The sequence below is a fragment of the Camellia sinensis genome, chromosome 12 (assembly GCF_055761805.1).
Source record: "Camellia sinensis isolate YWXY chromosome 12, ASM5576180v1, whole genome shotgun sequence".
Classification (NCBI taxonomy): domain Eukaryota; kingdom Viridiplantae; phylum Streptophyta; class Magnoliopsida; order Ericales; family Theaceae; genus Camellia; species Camellia sinensis.
In genome coordinates, this window is record NC_138972.1 from 55222431 (window position 1) to 55244462 (window position 22032).

General features: G+C 42.5%; 1 protein-coding gene across 2 annotated transcripts; it reads left to right on the top strand.

Moving 5' to 3' along the window:
• The first annotated feature begins 11315 nt into the window (after window positions 1–11315).
• LOC114259492 (uncharacterized) lies at window positions 11316–21591 on the top strand. 2 transcript variants are annotated; one of them, XM_028199537.2, is made up of 6 exons: window positions 11316–11776; window positions 15875–16005; window positions 16117–16219; window positions 20240–20432; window positions 21150–21287; window positions 21387–21591. In XM_028199537.2, the coding sequence occupies exons 2-5, from the start codon at window positions 15928–15930 to the stop codon at window positions 21208–21210; spliced, it is 435 nt and encodes a 144-aa protein (XP_028055338.2). In that variant the 5' UTR covers window positions 11316–11776; window positions 15875–15927; the 3' UTR covers window positions 21211–21287; window positions 21387–21591. The 2 variants fall into 2 exon arrangements, with proteins under 2 accessions (XP_028055338.2, XP_028055402.2); XM_028199601.2 differs by having other exon boundaries at window positions 11350–11794.
• The last annotated feature ends 441 nt before the right edge of the window (window positions 21592–22032 follow it).

Sequence of the window (22032 nt, forward strand, 5' to 3'; positions counted from 1 at the left end):
GAAGGGTGTAGCTGGAGTGGGAGACCACAGTGAGCGCACCCCATCCCGTCGTTCAGGCGGCCAGAGTCAGCGACGCACTCAGTCCATATCTATTACCAGAAGTTACCAGGTTGGTGATTCCGACGCGCATGCAGAAAAGTCTAGCGCACAAGACAGCACCTACAAACCCTCACGTCCGCCGACGACGTCAAGGTACTCTTACTCCGCTCAGTCAGAGGATTTACGGGCGGTCTTAAAGGAGCGGGCTCGTCGGCGCGAAGCCCAGAGAATACCTGCTTTCCAGCGGCTATCCTACGGGGTTCACACCAGCGAGGAGGTCGGAATGCCTCCACCCCGCCAAACAGTGCCACTCTTTGAAGATACAAACTTGGCTAGGCTGAGTGCCACCCCTTTTTCCCTGGAAATAGAAATAACACCGCTTCCGACAGGCTTCCACCAGCCAAAGTTCACACTTTACGACGGAAAAACCGATCCATATATGCATGTGAGCCACTTTCGACAGGTTATGGCCGGACATAGGCGCAATGACGGACTTATGTGCCTAATCTTCCCGTCAAGTTTGGGCGAGCTGGGCTTAAAATGGTTCGAGAGGTTGCCGGAAGGGAGCATACAAAGGTGGCACCAGCTGGCTGAGGCGTTTGTTACACGCTTCAAAACCAACACAAAGACTCCAAAGGAAGTCGATCATTTGCTGAGCGTCAAGATGGAACCGAGCGACACACTGAAGGTATACAACTCAAGGTACTGGGAAACCTTCAACGAGATCTTGGACTGCCTGGTCAACCTTGCAATCATGCAATACAAGCGTGGTCTCCCGGTCGGACATAGACTGCAGGACTCGCTTACCATGCACCAGCCGACCTCCATGGGCCAACTCATGCAGCGCATCAATGAACACATCCGAGTAGAGGATGACGCGTCAGCTTCTACCGTGAAGGCCACTCCGGTAGCAACAGACAAGAAGACAGCAGGCAAAGTGCACGCAGTTGGGCAAGAGTCCAGCCGCTCAAGTGACCGAGCAGAGGAATCAGACCGTGGCTCGAACCGTAAAAATCGGGGTAGAAGACGTCGGAATGACCGAGATGACTACCCTCGAGATGATGTAGCGGACGCAAACAGAAGGATGAAGGCAAGGACTGGCATAACCACGGTCTTCAAGATTCCAATCTATCGTATACTTAGTGAAATCCGAGACGAGGAGTATGTCCGGTTTCCTGGTAAGTTGGGCAATGGACAAAAGGGCTATAATCCGCGGTATCGTTGCACGTTCCACCGGGGGAGAGGCCACCGGACTGAGGATTGTTTGCCTTTGCGGCAACACTTGGAAGAGCTGGTTGCGGCCGGGCATCTAGACCTTTACATTGATGGCGGCGTGAAGTCGAATCAGGCTCCGGTCGATCCCAGAGGACAGGATGACCGAGACGCACCACCACAAGGAGTTATTAATGTCATCCACGGCATCGTGGAACCAGAGTGTGTTTGCGAACTCCGGGGCATGATAAAAAAGGCAGAGCATATGAGGGAAGTTTTATCGGTACAGCCTGCCATCAAAAGGGGGAAGACTGAAGAAAAAGACGTGATTAGTTTCACCTCAAGGGATCTAGAGCGTATCCAGACGCCGCACAACGATGCCCTAGTAGTAACACTACGCGTCAAGGACTTTGATGTTAAGCGGATCTTGATCGATCAGGGAAGCTCGGTCGAGATCATGTACTATGATGCGTTCAAGCAGCTTAAACTCCGGGAGACAGACTTGGCTCCGGCAACTTCGCCACTGGTCGGATTCAACTCACAACCAGAGTGGCCTTTGGGAAAGATTATCCTGCCGGTCAAAGCAGGATCCGTGGTCAAACAAGTTGAGTTCTGGGTGCTACAAGTGCCTTCGACGTACAACCTTATCCTTGGAAGGGGATGGCTACACGCCATGCAAGCTGTAGCATCGACTTATCACCAGGTGATGAGATTCCCCTCGGCTATGGGGGCAATCAAGGAGATTTGGGGCGATCAGGTCATGTCCAAGTAGTGCTTCGTGGCGGTCAACGGGAGCCGGGCTGCCAAAGGATTCGTTCAAATGATTGAGGGACCGAAGGACCAGGGTGTCTTGGATGATGTGGGCACCAAGGCCGAAGACAAGGCTGTTAAGGAATTGGTTGAGGTGCGAATTGATACAGAACAGCCGGACAAGTTCTTCTTGCTCGGCTCCAGTCTCACTGCCGTAGAGAGGACCGAGATGGTTGAGTTTTTAATGGCCAACATCGAAGTCTTCGCGTGGTCGCCCTACGACATGCCTGGCCTCGATCCAAGTTTCATCTGCCACCACCTCAACGTCTACCCTGGAGCAAAGCCAGTCATCCAGCGAACAAGGAGATCGGCACTGCATCACGCCGAGGTAGTTGCAGAGGAGGTTAAGAACCTGCTTGAGGCATGAGCAATTCAGGAAGTGCACTACCCTCGGTGGATTTCCAACACAGTAGTGGTGCCCAAGAAGAATGAAAAGTGGCGAGTTTGTGTCGACTATAAGACAGTCAACCGAGCTTGTCCCAAAGACAGCTTCCCTTTGCCGCGCATTGACCAGTTAGTAGACTTGACGGCTGGACACAACAGGCTCAGTTTCTTGGATGCCTACCGCGGCTACCATCAGATTGCCATGCACGGGCCTGACCGAGAGATCACCTCTTTCACGACTCCAAGGGGACTCTTCTATTACCGAGTTATGCCTTTTGGTTTGAAGAACGCCGGGGCAACCTTTCAGAGGATGGTGACCAAAATGTTTGCTCCTTTGCTTGGCCGGACAATGGAGGCTTACATCGATGATATGGTGGTAAAGAGCCGACATGAAGCAAACCATTTGTCCGACTTAGCCGAGATGTTTGCCATTCTGAAGAAGTACAAGCTGCGCTTGAATGCGTCAAAGTGTGCCTTTGGCGTGGGATCTGGAAAATTTTTGGGATTCTTAGTCACAAACCGAGGCATCGAAGCAGACCCTACTCAGATCAGAGCCGTGCAAGAATTGAAGTAGCCCAGCTCGGCTAAGGACGTACAGCATCTGGCCAGGATGGCCGCCGCGCTTAATCGGTTTATAAGCCGGTCATCAGATCGCTGCCGCCCTTTCTTTCAAGCATTGAAGTCAAAGTTCTCGTGGGACGCAGAGTGTGACCGAGCTTTGGTCGAGCTCAAGGAATATCTGTCTACTCCACCACTGTTGGTTACACCAAAGCCGGGAGAGGAACTTTACCTTTACTTTGTCGTCTCCCAGCACGCGGTCAGTGCGGTGCTAGTCCGCGTTGAAGGAATCAAGCACTTCCCAATTTTTTATGTCAGCAAGACCTTGCTGCCGGCTGAGACGAGATATTTGCCGCTGGAAAAACTTGCGTTGGCATTGATGATGGCTTCGAGGAAGTTGGCGCATTATTTTCACACCCATACCATCATCGTACTGACCGAGTTTCCCCTCAAGGCCTTGTTTGAACGGGCGGACTTTTCAGGCTGAATTCTTAAGTGGGCGGTCGAGTTGGGACAGTTTGATGTCAAGTTCCAGCCGCGCACTGCTATCAAAGCCCAGACCTTGGCAGATTTTGTCGCCGAGTTCTCACCTAGCACTCATCCGGTATGCCCGGTCGATATTACCGAGGCAGATGATGAGATGCACGCAAGGCCAACCAAGGTACAACCAGTTAGAGGAGGTAGCGACGCGGAGTTTGCACGCATCATTGAAGCACCCTCAGTCTGCACGGTTATACCACCCGGTGATGCGATGACGGAGTTGAGTATCACCGACCCATCCACTCTGTCCGGTCCCGCATCACCAAGGGGGGAAACAATTGAACCACACAGCTCAGGACCTGCGGCCGGCGTAACACCGCAACCTAATGATTCGCCTACGGACTTGAGCATTACAGACCAACTTGCTGAGTCCGGTGCCGAATCATCAAGGGGGGAAAGAATGGACCCACACAGCCCAGAACCTGCGGCAGGCTTAACACCGCAACCTGATGATTCGCCCACGGACTTGAGCATTATAGAACAACTTGCTGAGTCCGGTGCCGAATCACCAAGGGGGACTGAATTGGAACCGGTCAACACAGAACTTGAAACCGCACAGCCGAGCAGTGGTGATCCCACTGCCCTTCGCAACTTTCAGGACCCATCAGACTGCTGGAAGCTTTTTGTGGGGGAAATGTGGAAGCTTTTTGTTGATGGAGCGTCCAACCGTCATGGTGACGGCCTAGGTATCGTTCTTATCTCCCCGGATGGCCTAACCATTGAACATTCTATCACGCTTAGCTTCCCAGCATCTAACAACGAGGCTGAGTACGAGGCACTTCTCGCCGGGCTCAAAAGCGCAATCCAAATGAAGGCTGCCGAGCTCCTGGTGTACAGTGATTCCCAGCTTGTGGTTAACCAAGTCTCTGGGATTTACGAAGCAAAGGACGACAGGATGGCGAAGTACCAAGCTCTGGTCAAGGAACACATCAAGCAGTTTGAGGCAATCAGAGTCCAACAGATTGGCCGTGAAGAAAACAGCCGAGCTGATGAGCTGGCCGGCCTCGCTTCCATGGTAGATAGTACGTCTCCAAACCCCTTGTTAATTGACTTTCTTCCACGGCCAAGCATTGAAAACGCCGGGCAGACGGATGTACTCTGCGCCGCGCTAGGTCTTTCCTGGATGGACCCCTTGATCTTATTCCTCAGAGACCGGACTCTACCAACTGACAAGAAAGAAACCCACAAAATCCGGGTGAAGTTAGAGCGGTTTTGGCTCTCTCCATCTGGTGCGCTGTATAAAAAGTCCTTCACTGGTCCTTATCTCAAGTGCGTGCACCCGAATAGTGTGGAGGCCTTCTTGTATGAAATTCACGAAGGCATTTGTGGCAGCCACATAGGGGGCAGATCCTTGGCCTACCGAGCTATTTCGCAGGGATACTGGTGGCCGTGCATGCAGGCCGACGCACAAAAGTACGCCCGCAAGTGCGAAAAATGCCAGAAATTTGCCCATCAGATCCATCAGCCTGCTAGGGAACTTCTTCCCCTCACTAGTCCTTGGCCCTTCGCCATATAGGGGCTAGATATAGTGGGACCACTACCAACAGCACCGGGCAACCGAAAATTCTTCATCGCGGCCACAGATTACTTCACGAAATGGGTTGAAGCTGAGCCCTTGGCAACCATCAAAGAGAAAGACGTGAAGCGGTTTGTCTGGCAGAACGTGGTCACGCGGTTTGGCGTCCCCAAGATCTTGATCTCTGACAACGGCACCCAGTTTGATGGTCACCTATTCAGAGGATTTTGCGAAGATTTAAAGATAGAATTCTACAACTCCACCCCGGCTTACCCGCAGTCTAATGGTCAAGCCGAGGCATCAAACAAGACTATACTGGATGGGTTGAAGAAACGGCTGGAAAAGGCAAAGGGAAAATGGGCTGAGGAATTACCCAGCGTCCTTTGGGCATACCGAACAACCCCGCGACGTTCTACCGGGGAAACTCCATATGCTTTGGCTTATGGCATGGAGGCGGTAATACCCCTGGAAGTTGGCATGCCCACCCTAAGAAGCGAGAGGTTCGAGCCCGAACTGAATGCCGAAGCTATTGCCTTGGAATTGGACCTCGTGGAAGAGCGTCGGGAAAAGGCTCTCATCCATGTGGCCGCCTACCAACAAGAGCTCTCCAAGAAATACAACAAGACGGTGCACCCCAGACCATTTAAGGTTGGTGATTGGGTTTTGAGGAAGATTATGGGCAACACCCTGGTGCCAGGAGAAGGCAAACTAGGGGCAAATTGGGAAGGACCCTACAAGATCACCGGTCTGGCGGGCAAGGGGGCTTACCACTTGGAGGATTTAGAGGGAAGAGTAATACCCCGGCCATGGAATGCGGCCAACTTGAAACTGTATTATTTTTAAGCTTTTGCTTTCTTTTCTTGTGCAAAGAAATATTTTGGCTTGCACTACAGCATGTAATTCTTTTTGTCAATTTATAGAAGTAATTTTGCTTTAGCACTTGGACTGTTGTTTTAATGTTAAGGACCGAAATGATTTACTCCGGTTGGAAGAGTTGGTGTTTTGTCCAACTTCGGATCCCCAACCGAGATGATTTACTCCGGTTGGAAGAGTTGGTGTTTTGTCCAACTTCGGATTCCCAACCGAGATGATGTACTCCGGTTGGAAGAGTTGGTGTTTTGTCCAACTTCGGATTCCCAACCGAGATGATGTACTCCGGTTGGAAGAGTTTGTGTTTTGTCCAACCTCGGATTCCCAACCGAGATGATGTACTCCGGTTGGAAGAGTTGGTGTTTTGTCCAACCTCGGATTCCCAACCGAGATGATTTACTCCTGCTGGAAGAGTTGGTGTTTCGGCCAACTTCGGATTCCCAACCGAGATGATCTAATCCGGTTGGAAGTGTTGATGATTTGTTCAACTTTGTTATTACCAACCGAGATGGTTATTTCGGTTTATAAATTTGTTGTTTTGTTCTGCTTAAGTACTTCAACTGAGTTATGAATTCCGGTTGACGAGGTGTTTTGTTCAAACAATGATTTATACCGAGATATTTTGCTGAAGATGGAATTGATGACTACCGTGCAAACACTTGGCAAAATTTGAATTTTTCATTGACAAGAAAATCAATACAAAAGGTGGGGACAGAGCCCGGTTACATCAGAAGCGTTGAAAGCAAAAATACAAAAAAGAAAAGAAAACTAAACTAGGGGGGAGAGATTGGTAAACTCGTCATCGCCAACATCAAGGTTGATGGTTGGACTTGCGTCTTGGGCACCGGGCTCATCATTGCCGGGCTGCTCTTGCACCTCGGCCTCCTCTGCCTTAGAATCTGTCTCACCGTCTCCCTCTTCAAGTCCTTCCTCGGCCTCAGCTTGCAAAGCGCTGAAGACGTCGTTTGCATAAGGCACGAGGTAGACCGGTAGCGAAGCTGGAGGAGGGTTGGCAAATACGTCGGTGTCAGAGCCTTGGCCGAGGTGTTCGCAGGCGGACTTCCAGCCAGCCTTGAAGTAGATGTCTTATGTTGCAAAGACTTGCTTTTTGTAGCTTTGCTCGGCTTTGTTAAAGCCGGTGTTATTAGCAGCCCGGTAAGCTTTCTTCTTCGACTTTTTGAGCTCGTCTACCTCGGTCTGGAGCTCATCCCATTTTTTCTCGGCCACATCCAGCTGACCGAGCAGTCTGTTGTTATCGGAATTGGCCATCTCAAACGAAGACTTAGCCCGGCCGAGCTCGGCTTGGAGGCTCTCGACCTGGCTGGCTGTGTCATTGGCCTTTTGCCGAAGTCTGTGGATGCGCTCCAAAACCAGGTGTTGTTTTTGAATGGCCTGCAAAAAGCAAAGTTGATTAGAAAAGGACCAGGCAAACACTTGTGAAATTTTCAGAGGAACATTGACTTACCCTAGCCATAGAATTCACTGATGATTTGACCAACCGAGTGTCAGGGACGTGGTCGTTGCCGACCACGTCGCTCGGTAGTAGAAGAGCTTTGGACAGATCGAAGGCGAGCAGATGCTCTTTGTCAGCCTTGATCGAAGCCGTTGCTGGGATGTCTTGACCCCGGTGCTTCAACTGTGGACGCCAGGCCGGCACTGGGACGGGGGCGTCAGATGAATGCTCGGTAGTGAGCTCGGCAGATGGGTCTGCCCGAGCTCTTTTACCGGTACGTCGTGCAGAGGGTTCTCGGCTGGATTGCCCGGTCGCTTAAGAGGCAAGAGCGACCACAGCGCCACTGGATTGACCGGCGGCTGGCGCGTGAGTTACAACGCTCGGCAGCTCGACGGATGTGGTGGTGAGCAGGTTCTTGATTCTGCTGCGCTTGGCCATTTCTTGTTCCTCGGTCAGGCGAATGAGGGGAACGTCTGGCAGAGTAGGATCCGGTGGAGGTGTTGGAGCTCGGAGGAAGTCAGTAACTTTACTCCGGCGGGGAGCGGAGTATCTGTATGTGGGACTGTAGCCGAGCAATTGGTTGCAATCTCGGTCGCAGTAGCGAAGCGCGGTCCTGATTGCCTCTACGTTGGGGAAATTATAGTTGGCTTGCAAGGCTTGGATGACTGCAAAAGAAACAAGGAAGAGAATGATTAAGGTACAGAAACATCAAGAAAGTGTATTAACCGAGATAATTTGCGCGGCTTACATGTGCTCCCAAAATTTTTGCTAATCATCCAGCCCGGTACCTCGGCTGTCTCGTAATTACCAGACACCCAGAAAAAATCATCGTCGTGAAGATCCTTGTCTGGTGTGCCGGTCATGATTTTCTCTCTGCCCGGTCTAATCTTGAGATAATAGGCGAGACCGTCGCCGGTGTGGCCTAGGGTGTATTGGCGCAGGATCTCGGCTAAACCTAGGCTAATGCCTAACCGGTTGTTTAGCTCGTGCACGCCGTTTATTATCCGGTAAATATTGGTAGACACTTGGGTGGGTGCTAGCGCGGTTCGGCGTAGGAACTCGGTGATGAGCGGGTTCAGAGGGAAGTGGAGTCCTCCTTTGACGACCGACAGCACGGTGAAGGGGCATTGTTCTGTTCTACCCCAAGGCGTGGTCTCTTCTTCTGCGAGCTCCAGGTGGACATCGGCCGGGACGCCGTACTCCTCTCTGAAAGCAGCTAGCGCGGCCGGAGTATCCACTAGGAAGCGGAATTTCCCCATTTGTGGCCGGCTTAGTATCCCGGCTGAGGGGTTTGGCACTGTGCAATTGGTTGCTGCTCGGTCCTGAGAGCCTCAGGAATGACAGTGGTCCCTTTGGACTCTGCAGGAAAAGGATGGCAAGTGTAAGTGTAAGCGCGGTCGCGCAAGAGGAGCTGGACTTTAGCTCGGCCATTAAGAGTGTCAAACCACCTCGGTTGTCTATTCTAACTAAGGAGCCCGGTCGCCCAAGCAGACCAGATGTTAGCCCGATTGAGCGACCAAGCCCTTTTATTATCTCGGTTTTTGCTGGGGTTGAGACGAACTTGTTATTTGCTCGGTTAGACTGGTTTTTTGGATCAAAAGAGGACCAAGAGCCCGGTTCGCCCCAGTTCTTCAGTGTTCTTCATGAAGATGAAGAACACCAAGAACAGTGGGAGGTTTGGGACGGATTCTATGGCCTATGCCCTAAGAGCTACGTTTTTGTGCCCTAATGTGTGTAATATGAAAGAGAATAGCAACAAAATAGGGGTAGAAGAACTCACCAGTGAAGGGCAGAATCTATTCCCTCGAACACGAAGAATGCCAGACGAGGCCAAGGCAAGGATGCAAGAGCTCTGAGGTCGTATAACAGAATGGCAGTAGGGGGAGGTGAAGTTTGGGAGGTCCTGTATGTATAGACGAGAGAGGCCGCCCAAATTCAAAATTCTGGCAAAAACGGCGGGTTGGCTGCTCGATGACCAATGGCAGCCCGCCACGTGTCCCCATTTATGGCGACGTCAGGACTGAAGTGACGGGTTGAAGAGTCAAAGAGCCAACCGAGCTACTTTCAAGGAAAAGGATGTCAGCCGAGGAATATAACCGGGCAAGTTTGCAGACAGTTATGTTAACTAGCCCGGTCGAGCTTTGGCATCTTGAAGACCGGAGAAATGTTATCTCGGTCGAAATAAGTAATCCCAGTCACGCTTTCGCGGACGGAATTAAGGGGCAATTGAGAGGGTGATTTATGATCTGGAATTGGGCCGAGGCAACGGCCGAGTAGGAAGAGAGCCCAACCGTGCATGGGGCCGAGATGATCGACTATCCGCCCGGAGATGGGCTGCCAGAACTTGGCTCGGGTAGGAATTGGGCCAAGTGTGAGCCGCCCCGGACCGAAAAGAAGCTCGGCAAGGCAGTGCTTGGTTGGACCAAGCTGCTTGATCAGGGGATGGCTGAAGCCAGACAAGCTGAGTGACCGGCGCCCGGAAAGGCGTGGTCAACCAAGGAGACCGTTTGATCGGCAGGGAGGCCGACCACAAGAGGTGCCCGGGCTAGGCTCTACCGAGATACCGCCTAGCCCGGTCCTCCTTGGGTTTATCCAATGAGGTGCTTGCGTATGAAGCATAGCACGGCCGTGGATAGAGCAGCCCGGCTGCCGAGCTCCTGCTGAGTAGGCAGGCAGTTGAGATTAGGTGATGATCGACAAGGTTTATGCTGACAGATGGGATAGCGGAGCCACGTGTCAGGAGATGACTGAGAGTGGATATGGGGCGCAGAGGGTATATAAGCATGTCTGCGCCCCCCATACGCGACAGATGAATACTTTGTAAGGAATTTCTTACACTAAAACACCTCCCTCTCTCTCTCTCTCTATCCTAAGGTGTGTGCTAACTTGATCGTCGGAGGGTTTTTCCGGCTACACACCGCCGGGTAGCTCACCATTGTTTACGCGCAGGTGATCGGACATAAACGGAGCTCGGAAGAAAGAAGTACGGGTTTGCCGGAATATTTGCTCCCCGTACAATGTGTTGTGATTAAAATATGAAATTTCATAAATGACCTTGTTTTTAATATTAAAAAATATTTTTTAGAAAGATATATATGTATATATGTATATATATTATTTGAATATATTTATATAAATATTATATTTTACTATTTAAAATTATTTTTGTATTAAATTATTGTTTATAAATTGAGGAATAAAATAAACAAGGGTATTGACTTTCAAAATTTAAATTTAAATTTTCTTTGCTTAAAGTATTTGACAACTTCATGTAAAATAACCACACTAACCTTTTTATATATATGGGTGTATTTGTTTAGACGGGTTGGATAATGGGGATTATAATCCACCGGATTATTAGTATTGAGATACATTGTTTTCAGATTATTTGGTTGGATTAGATTTATATCTTATATTTGTTTAGTTATGATATTAGATATTTGGATTAGACTATTCTACGAATCCTATGTTTGTTTGAGGTATTATAGAGAAGGATAAATGCTCAAAAGACTATTTTATCCTTTTGAATTGTTTACTAAATAATAAAAATATTAAATCGACTTATAGATTTTATTTAATTTTTTTATTAGAAATTTTTAAAAATTAAATAAATAGAATATTAATAAAAATCCATAAATTTATTTTAATTTGTAATTGAGATTTTTAAATTTTATTTTACTTTTCTACATATAATTAAGACAATATAATTATTAAAATAAATAATTATTTATACTTTACTAAGTATAAATAATTTAATAAATAAATTTTATTTTTAAAATGATACTAAATAGTAGAAGGTTAAATGTATAATTTTACTATGTAATTTTATGAGAGGAGTTATATTAAAGTTTGGCAACTCAAAAATAATCAACCTTTTTATCTTTTTTTCATCACATCATCTCTCTATTTTATTTATGTCATCCCAAACAATCCCTAATTATCCTAAGATTTGTATCCTACCTCGCATGGGGATAGAACAATCCTATGTTTGAAATTAATAATTCATACAAAATTTTTGAACCAAAACAACGCAATATTTCATCCACACACCGGATATGAGTCCTAATCCCTCCAACCAAACAGTACAAAACCAAACCCTAACCCTCATGTTTCTCTCTCTCTCTCTCTCTCTCTCTCTCTCTTCATCTCCGACAACGACACCACCACGACGCCGCCGCCGCTGCCCGACACAGATCTGAGATTCCGGCAACAATCCTCTGTACGATCTGGAGTTCTGACCGACAGCGGACGACGCTTTGTACAGCGTCCGAGTCGTACTAGCTGTTGACGAGACAGAGAATAAGAAGTGTTCTCTACGGCCTCCATCACTCCAGTGTGGCTTCTTCTTTCGGCCACATTTTGTAGCTCCACGGCACTCCACAGTCCAGCTCCAGGTACCGACTCTCCTAACGGTGATTTTATTCTTCTCTCTCAGTCTCAGTGTAGCTTTTTCTGTTTTCTTTTTAAATGATTTATATTTGGTCTCTGTTTGGTGTATGAGAAAATTGTAGAAAGGAAAAATGAAATTTGAGGAATGAGAGAATACAATTCATTTGGTAAGTTGCGCAACCTATAGTTTTATAGTCACAAATCACAGATAGGTGTGGTTTTAATTTATTTATTTTTGTTTATTTTTCCTGGGCTTGTGGAACTCGGGTTCCAAATTTTGAAAATCCAATGGAATGGACCCCTATTATTTGGACATATATTGTGATTTTCCTTTTGTGTTTGAAATAGTTCTTCTGCTAAGGAGAATTAAAAATATTAACACATTGAGAAAAAAATTATTAACATATATGGAGGGGGTAAGTGTGTCTGTGTAGGGTGCAAATGAAAAGTGGTAAGGTTTAAGTGTTACTTGTACCCCTACATGTGTTTATTTTTTTCCTCTTCTCCCACTTGCACATAATTTCTCTAAAAACAAATAGGGTCTTACCCTTGTACCAAATTACCATTATCATTTAATAAACTATCCATCCAATCAAAATGATTGATCCAAAACAATACCATACTACTATGAGGTTCATCGCATAGGATCATGCCACCTTTCAAATTTGTTTGAGCATCGTCTCGATCGCGAAGTAGAATGATCAGTTGGCAGTCGGATTGAACTGAGGTTGGAATCAGGTACGTTCTTCTCTTCCAAAGCATTTAGAAATCATACAGTGTTGAATTAGGTGATGAATCAACTACCCTCATTTTGTCGAGAGGGGGTCCAAAACTTGATTCCAGAACTCTGCGAAATCAAGGACTAATGCTGAATCAATGAACAAACAAACAGACTGTTGCACAAGCTAGAGCACACAAATTAATTCTAAAATCTATGAATCAATTCAAATCTAGAAGAATAGGAACCAAGCCCTAAGCTCTGATACCAAAATCATGAAACCATTTTAGGAAAAGGGATTTCATTAGAGAGAGAAAATCTCTAAACATAGATACTACACAAAGAGCACTATGCTCTGAAAATACAATCTTCAAAATATCAAAACTGAATGCTAGAATAGCCTAACCACCTATCTATGAAGCACGGGTGTGGGTGCAGATACGGGTAAAGGTACAATATGGGTATGTCGATACGGCAAATTCTTAAAAAAGTATGATATGTGTACGGTTGGAGTATGTCAATTTTTCTAATTTTTTTATTATTTTTTTAAAATTTATAACTAAACATTCAACATACAAATCAAAATTTCAATATCAAAACTAAAAAGAGAACAGATTGTCTAAGAAGTTATATAATTTTTTTTTTTTTTTTTTGATTGTCTAAAACAGGATGCAAAAGAAAGCAAAATCATGATTCATGGGTAAGGGGTATTGAAAATAAATTACTTGATATTTTCAAAACTAAAAGAAGAATAATAAAAGTTGCAACAAATTGTAGCAGTTGCAAAAAAAAAAAAAATCACCTCGCCGTAACGGTACTGTACGCGCGACGTACCCATGCCGTGTCCAAATGTATTTGCCATACCTGGCATGTATTCGGCATACTCGGTACACGTACTGCCGTATCGATATACATACCCACACCTGGTAAGTTATGAAACACGGACACGGATACGGACACGGGACACTGACACGGGACATGCCAATTTCCAAAAAATGGGGACATGGACACGGCGGGGGCATGGTGAATTTTTTTATTTTTATTTTTATATATTTTTATGTGTTATATAGATTCATATTGCATTCATTCTAAATCAAAATTAACAAACACTAATATAGTAACATTAATTCAATAAATATAAGGCTCCGTTTGGGAAGAGCTAGATTGGGCTTTTTTGGCTATTTTAGCCACAAAAGACAAAATAGGCTATTTTAGCCACAAAAAACAAAACAGCACATCCAACCCATAATCATTACACTCTTTTCTTACAAAAAAAATCAAAAAAGCTAAAAAGATAAAAAGCCCTTCCCAAACTAAGTTTTTGAGCCCAGGCTATAATAACTCAAAAGCCAAAAAGCTAAAAAGTCAACCCACTTCCCAAACCAACCCTAAGAGAAGCAAAAGATTCAACATCCAACATCCAACAATAAATGAACTAGACATTTTTCCTATTAATTAATTAACATTAACATAAGAAGGATTAAAAAAAAAAAAAAAAAGAGTTTACATACTGTATATATATATATATAAACCTATAATTAATTTTTTTAAAAAAACCTACAGTTTTAGATATATAAACATATAATTACAAAAAAAAAATAAAAAATAAAAATCTTACATATATATAAATTTATATATAAAGGGATAAAGAAATAAAAATCAAAATAACTTATATATAAACCTATAAATAAATAAAAATTAAAATAACTCTTACATCTATGTATCTATCTATCTATATTATTATAAAATGTACACCTCTTAAGATGTCTTGAAACATTTGTTTCTTATGCTGTCACGTGTCTACCTTTTTATTTGAAATAAAAAAAAATTAGATAAATGAGAGGAGGGGATTTCAACCTTAGACTTATGTCAAAAGAATAAGACTCTTATCACTTTACTAACACACAATATATAATAAGGCCAAGTTTGGCATACTTGAAAAAAGACAAAAAGTCAAAAAGTCACTATTCTATTTAAGTCATATCATCTTATTTAAGTCACATCACCTCTTTAACACATCACTTCAAACCCAATCCAAACCCAATCCATATTTCATAAAAAGTCAAAAAGTACACTTATTTAGATCATTCCAAACAACCCCTAAATATTTTATTTTATTTTTATTTATTTGAATTACACACGCATCGCGTGTGGCAACCACTAGTATATATATAAACGTATAAAAAAATAGAAATCAGTGTTATTTCGACTCCCTCAGTCGAAAACAGACGAGAGAGAGAGAGCGCGCGCGCGCGCGAAAGAGAAAGAGAGAGATAGAGGGCTTCCATTCGAAGTCGACTGGATCGGAGGTCGAAGACGACTGGATCGACAGAAACAGAGGCTGAGACGACTCGATCGGAGGTCTTTGATCGACTTCGGGGGGCTTCGATCTACTTCGCAGGGTTTCGACTGAGAGAGTGCTTCGATCGACTTCGGGCTTCGACTGAGAGAGAGAGCTTCGATCGACTGAGAGAGGGCTTCGACTCAGAAGGTCTTCGCAGGTTCACTCTATTTCGACTCCCTCAGTTTTTACTTTTTAAATATTAGACCCCAAATACATATAACAAATTCAGAAAAGAGCCCCGCCGTGCCCCCTGGCGTGTCCAGATGTGGAGATGTGGATACGCGTGTACCCGCCGTGTCCCCTTCCAAAAAAAACATTAAATTAAAGTCCCGTACGTGTCCCCGTGTCAGGCACCGCCACGGCACCAATTTTGGAGTGTCCATGCTTCGTAGCCGGTAAGTACCTGGTACTCATACGACACCATTTTTGGAGTACCCGTAGCCACCTATTTATAGAATAAAAGAAAACTAACTCTTATGAACCCCAAGTGGTTGGCCTGGTGGCAAGGCCTTGGGTCTTAGGAGTGTGCTCTCTCAAGGATCCAAACCTCTTAGGTGCGAACAATTTCTTGGGGCCATTGGACTAAAGAAAACCTTTTGAATTAACTGTGATGCATTTGCGGGAAACTCCTTATCGAGGGCCTATGCACCTCTGGGCATTTGTCGGGTTTTAATCCGAACAGCCGGGTGCCAATAAAAAAAAAACTCTTATGGTACTTAAACATAAAAACCATACTAATTCTAACTACATCAGAGTGTGTGAGGAAATTTCAGTGTCAAACATGTTGAGGTTCGAAATCCTTGGATTTCAATTTCTTCTGAAAGTACCTCAATATTTGAACATAAGATATGAAATTCTATATTTTCAAAATGTGCGTATTTGAAATCCATAGTATTCAGTTCCATTAACAAATATAAATCAAGTTCCTTCCAAAACACCAGAATATTTACCATGATTTTAATCCAATACAGTTACATTGCTTAGAAATTTTAGATCATATCCATGTTTGAAAACTGAATTTGATTGCCTTATTGGTTGTAGAAATTCATAAACTACAAGATTGAAGTCTGTCAAACGAAGAATAAGTTTCTTGCATGGCTGAAGAAGATCTTTTGCAAGATAACCGAATTGAAGATGTTTGTTGGCTCTGTTCCCTATCTGAGTCAGAGCTTGTACGTGTAAAACTTACTTTACTCCATTGTCCCGCAAAAATGAAAATTGCAACTCCTTTGTATTCTTCATAGTGTTTTTATGTATCCATTATATGTTCCTTATATTGTCAGGACATGCTGAGTAGCTTAAAAATGCTAGTTCTCAGACGGGCAAAAGTAATTGGGCATGAGGCTCTGGCAAAGAAATTTGATTTGAAGATGCTTCGAGTGCTTAGTATGTATATTCTTCCCTGTTCATATACCTTTCATTTAAGAATGCCAATTCGTTTTTACCATTTATTATTATTATTAGTCTGATTCCAACACAGTTACATTGATCAGAAATTTTAGGTCATATTATTATTATAAAAGATACTGTGCCACACTGATAGCAAATCTGTTCTAACTTGGTTTCTTGAAGTCATTTTGTATACATTATGTTCTATTTGTAAACATGTAATATCTAACGCATATAATAATTTATCCATCATAGGGTTTGCGAGTTCTATTGGTCAAATTAATACCTTGTAAATTTCTTCCCTTTTCTTTGCTTTTCTTTTCTTAACTTTTTCTTTTTCGTTTGCCAATGTTTGGTTATATATTGATGGTTCTCTTGAAAACCTCTAGCCTTTAAGTGATGCATCACAATTGTAGTGTTCTATAAAGTTACTCCATTTTACTGATCAATATGCAAGTACAACAAACACTAGAAACAAAATCAACCAGTTACTTGTTTATCAAGTCCAAAACTTATACCAAATTTTCAGTTGATTTTCTCAATAATCACTTTCCCATCTGATATTTCTGCCAAGCAAACAGAGTCTAATGAAAAGTAAGGAATTGCCTTACAACTTACAAATGAGGCTGTGGATGGATTGTTGGAGGTTACCTTCAGGGAATCATGTTAGAAAACAATGGCACAAGACCACAAGGGGTGGACAGGGAAATAGTTGAGACAGCCTTAGTAGAGAGAGTGAGTGGCTGTAACAATTGAGGTGAAGCCTCTCAATGAGCTGGGGGTGAGGGAGATATGGTTCTACGAAGGAATGGTATCAAGGTTCTGAAAAGCGGTTGCGGTCGCCGTAACGGTAACGGTGGCGGTGGCGCGGGCGCGGTTGCGGGATGCAAAGGTTGTAGTGTAACGGTTGCAGTAACCGGAATCGTGAAATTTTTTTTATTTTTCGCACAATTTGAAAAAAAACTTACCAATACGCATATTTTTTTTCCATGATCATATTTATTGGGTTTTAAAATAAATATTGATCAATTTTTGTAAATTTTTAAGTATGATCCAATATATTTCATATTTTTAAATCACTATAAACTGCTTTTTTTATATTTTATTTTAATAATTAATTACTTTATATTATACAAAAAATCAATCACTAACTATTATATATTAGATAAACAATGACAAAAGTAAGAGAATAAATAAGAGCCTAAATATATATATATACACATTTTAATTAAGCCAAATGGATAATCACTTATTATTATTATTATTATTATTATTATTATTATTTTCAAATAATATATAGATAGATACACACAAACAAAATGGTTGAGTGATAGCTGCTGAATAGAATAGCGTAAGTCTTACAGATTCAACAAATCAATAACATGTTCATCATCTTCCCTTTTCTCTCTCTCTATCTCTTACTCTTCCATCTTCCATCTTCCCTCTTCTCTCTCTATCCCTCTTCCCCCATTTTTAGCTTTTTTTTTTGTGTGTTTTTTCGAAAGAAGAGTTCGGAACTGTTACATAATGGTGCATAACAAGCCGTTACGACGCCGTTACGACCACTACGGCAGCCGCTACGGCCGACACACCTGTGAATCTCAATCATACTGCAAAAGCGGCCGTAACAGGTGGCGGTAACTACCACAACCGTTACGTAACGGTTGCGGCCGCTTTTTAAAACCTTGAATGGTATGGTCTCTCATATGGAGAGGGTGAGCTCCCTTTATATAGAGGGTAAAAAGGCTATAAAAGGCCATGGAAAGGTTTATTGGGTGTGCTCACCAAGTCCAATAAAGGTGTGGGCCCATTAACCCATATTGGCTCCATGTGAGGTCTCTCTCTCTCTCTCTCGTCTAAGATTGGTCTGTGTGGGGCCACCGAAACAGCTCCGATGATGCTTTCAATTAACTAGTCTAGGTGACCTTGTTTTGGGTTTCTAGGCCCAGATTAGGTGGGTTGTATAGCATCAGAGTGCAAGTCTTGAATCGAGCTGAGTGGGTATGGTTGTGGGGACTATCCCCCTAGCGATGCTTACGTGGAAAGTCTTGTGGGACCCATATACCTATAGTATGCGTATTGGTGTGATCCACCTCGGAATGACGGTACAGTATTGATAAGAAATGAATTTCCAAGTTGGTGGATGCCACATTACATCTTGGGTAAATTACCAATAGGTTTTACTTTTGGGAAATTACCCATTAAGTCTTATTGACAAATTTATCACTTGATTAATTTATTAGTCTCTCTTGTTTGTATGAATAAATTTACAGTGATAAATTTATTAGTCAGGACCTGTAGATAAATAAGTCGAGTTAATAGGACTGATTGGTAAGTACTATGGTAACCTGTGGGCATGGTTGTTAGAATCATACGAGTCGTGATTTGTTTCATACGATTCGATACGATTTTCATGCTACATGATACGACTCGCAGGTTTGAATGGGAAATATCTCTGAATCGCATGATTCAATGTGTATATCGCACAGAATCGTGAGTATCGCACGATTTGAATGATTCTCGCAATTCACAAGAAAAGGTGTGATTTTCTTTCTTTCTGTTCGATCGATGGCCAGATTTTTAGTTTAGATCAAACCCATGACTCAAATGAGTCTGAAAACAAAACAGAAGAAGAAGAAGCAGTAGCTTAGATCGGAGAAAGAGATGCAGAAGAAGAGAGAAGAAATCAGCATACCTATTCTCCAGTGTCTTCAGACCATCTCCTTCCATTAGGTATGCATCTCCTATGCATGTCCTCTTCACTCTTCTACTCTATTATCTCTCTCCTCTTTTCTTTTTTCTTTTTGTATTTTATGACTCAAAAAAAAATTTCATAATTTTTTTTTTTGCAGGTGAAGCATGTTTCTAGTAAGAGAGAGGGAGAAAGCTATATGACAGTTTTTAGAGAGCCATATGCTATATGACAGTTGACTTAGGTTAACCAAGAAAGCTATATGACAGTTGTTAACTTAGGTTCTGTTGAAAATAGTTGTTAACCAAGAAAGCTATATGACAGTTGTTGCATAGATAATATAGTAGGACTCTTGGTTCAAGATTTTATTTTTGGGTAACACACTGTTGGTGTTAAAAAAAAGTGCAGGTTAAATAGAAGTGACCCTGCTGGCATTTGAATATTAATTAATTAACTTTAAAATTTATAATTACTTATTAAAAATTAAAAATTGTATTAGTAAGTATAAAAACTTCATTACTGATATAAAAAAAAAAAAGTATAAAACTTCATTATATGTACATACAATATGTATTTAAATATATTTAATAAAAAAAGTGAATGTTACGATTCACGATTCAATATGATTAACGATTCAAAATTTTAACAAAACAATTCACAATTCGATTCGCGATTTGACAACCATGCCTATGGGTAAAACAATTGGGGAGATTACAATGTTGAAGACCTAAAATTATTACAAACTCATGGGGTTGTGACTTTTGCGGTGCAGGTGGAACTTTTTATGTGCAAAGAAACCACACCAAAAGTTGCACCCCCACCTTTTGGTAAATGATTTTCCCACTTCCCATGTAATTTCCCCAAAACAATTCTTATTAAATATTATAAAAAATTGAATTATAATAATTGAAATGATATTGAGATGAGTCAGGGTAGGAGGTAATGCTACAATTTAGGCACAAGACTCTGATGGTTCTGAAATTTGAGAGAGCTGATGAGCAAAAGGCTATATTTGCACCTGTTGAGCACTGAATGTTAATAACCTGTAGGGTTCTTGGAAATCAAGTTTCGTTTATCCCTGTTCTCCTGTGGTCAAATTCAAAAGTGCATAAGTAAAAAGCTCAACTTGAAAAGCTTTGATTAGTTTTAGGCATTTGCTTCAGCTCAATATGCAGAGATTAGGAATCTAATAATTCTCCAACTTTTATAACCATGAACTTACTTTTATTTTGACTCAGTTATAGCTTGGTTTAATTGACATTTGATTATCTTGATTATTTACTGTAGCTCGTGACTTGTTTGGTTTGAAATGTTATCTCTAACAGGTTTCATTTTGATGGAGCATGTTAAAGGAGAACTAAAGGATTCATCAGTCATTCCAAGCTTGGTTGAATCTTCCACTTTTCTAGATAGGTGCAATTTACTGAATTGTAATCCCAATGGCAGTTTTGGCAATATGAGTATTGAAGAGCTAAGGGCATATGTTGGATCTGATAAAAGAAAGAGAATGGCAGAATTGTAAGTTGAAGCTGCAAGATTTATTAGGTCCTTACCATGTTGTGTCAGTTTCACTTCTTGCAGGTGTATCAGTCTCGAGAATTTCCGCCAAAGCTTGTGGATTGAAAAATTGAAAAAGCTAACAAATGGATTTTTTTTTTTTGTTGCATACTTTTTCAAGAACTTTCCATTTACAGTAGTTTATCCCTAGGTTTCTTGCAGTTTCAGCTTATTTACATTGGAATCAAAGATATACATGGGAATAGCTCGTCACAGTGCCTTTCCTGATTTACTTGGGAAACAACTTTTACCTTGATTGACTGCTAGAAAACCCCATGTTGTAAATTCCATAGTTGGTCTTCTTGTTATTCATATCATTACTATTATTATCTAGGGAATACCAGTTTTACCTTGAACTAAAATATTTGTGCAGATACGGAAAGTCAGATGATCATACCCTATTGTGGATACCTTTTCTCAAGTTCCCTTCTCTCTTTTATTTAAACCCTACTAGATGAGCAGTTTTTGGTTACTCATTTAAAATGAAAAAACTTTCTCGAACAGGAAACAGTTCACTGTGAACAAGTGAATTGTAGGTTTTATTTTTCAATATGTTGATATCATCATTAAATCTGGTTTCCATGTAAGATGATAATTAGCTTAATTGGTTACTTACTTTTATTCGTCGTGGTAAGCATATCATATTGATTTTAGGCTATTTTATTTCTTCTGTGTTAGATTTTCTGAGGACGGGGCTCCCAATCAAAAGATGAAACCTAATGCTAAAAGATCCTTGTAAGTTGGTGAAGTGATGTTACAGTGTACTTGCAGTCTCATCTCTAGCTTGTCCGTGTCTTGTTGGCTCTCTATTTGCAGGTAAGGGAGCTACTTCTTTTGTCTAACCTTCTCGTAATTAGGTTTATCTCCTTAATTTATATATATTTATTTTTCATGCTTTTGGCTTTCTGTTCCTAGGATTGTAGCTGTCATGTGCTTTGTGGGGTTTTTACAAGAGGAAGGAATGCTTTTTTTGAGGTATCCTAGTTTTCAAATATTCAGATCTTGCCTGGACTCTGATTTGTGTTCTGTGTCACAACTGTGAACTGTAATTTCAGTTGAAACTGTGGTGGTTGTGTAATTTCAGTCTATGGTTATATATATATACATATGGGTTTGACCTTGCTATTGTCTTTCATTGCAAATCATACTCATGTCCAATTTATACTCATACAATTCTAGTTGCACCATGGAAGGATGTACTCTAAAAGTTTAAAGCTTTGAAGCCGAAAAATGATGCAGACCACTAATTAGTGGTTGCACAGACCACTAATTAGTGGTTGCCTTAGGGATGTGGCAGTGAGTCCCACCCACTGCCACATGTGTTGTGTCTTAGTTTTTGTTTTTTTTTTACTTGCCACATCATTAGTGGTGGTGTTAGTGGTAGAAATTTAGTGATCTGTAGTATTGTTGGTTTTGTGTCTTAGTTTTTTTCTTTTTTTTTTTTTTACTTGCCACATCATTAGTGGTGGTGTTAGTGGTATGTAGCATTGTTGTTTGAAGCCTGGTTCTTGCAGGTTGCAACCCTCCCACACGCCGGACGTGTGTGCTTGTTTGGCTTTGT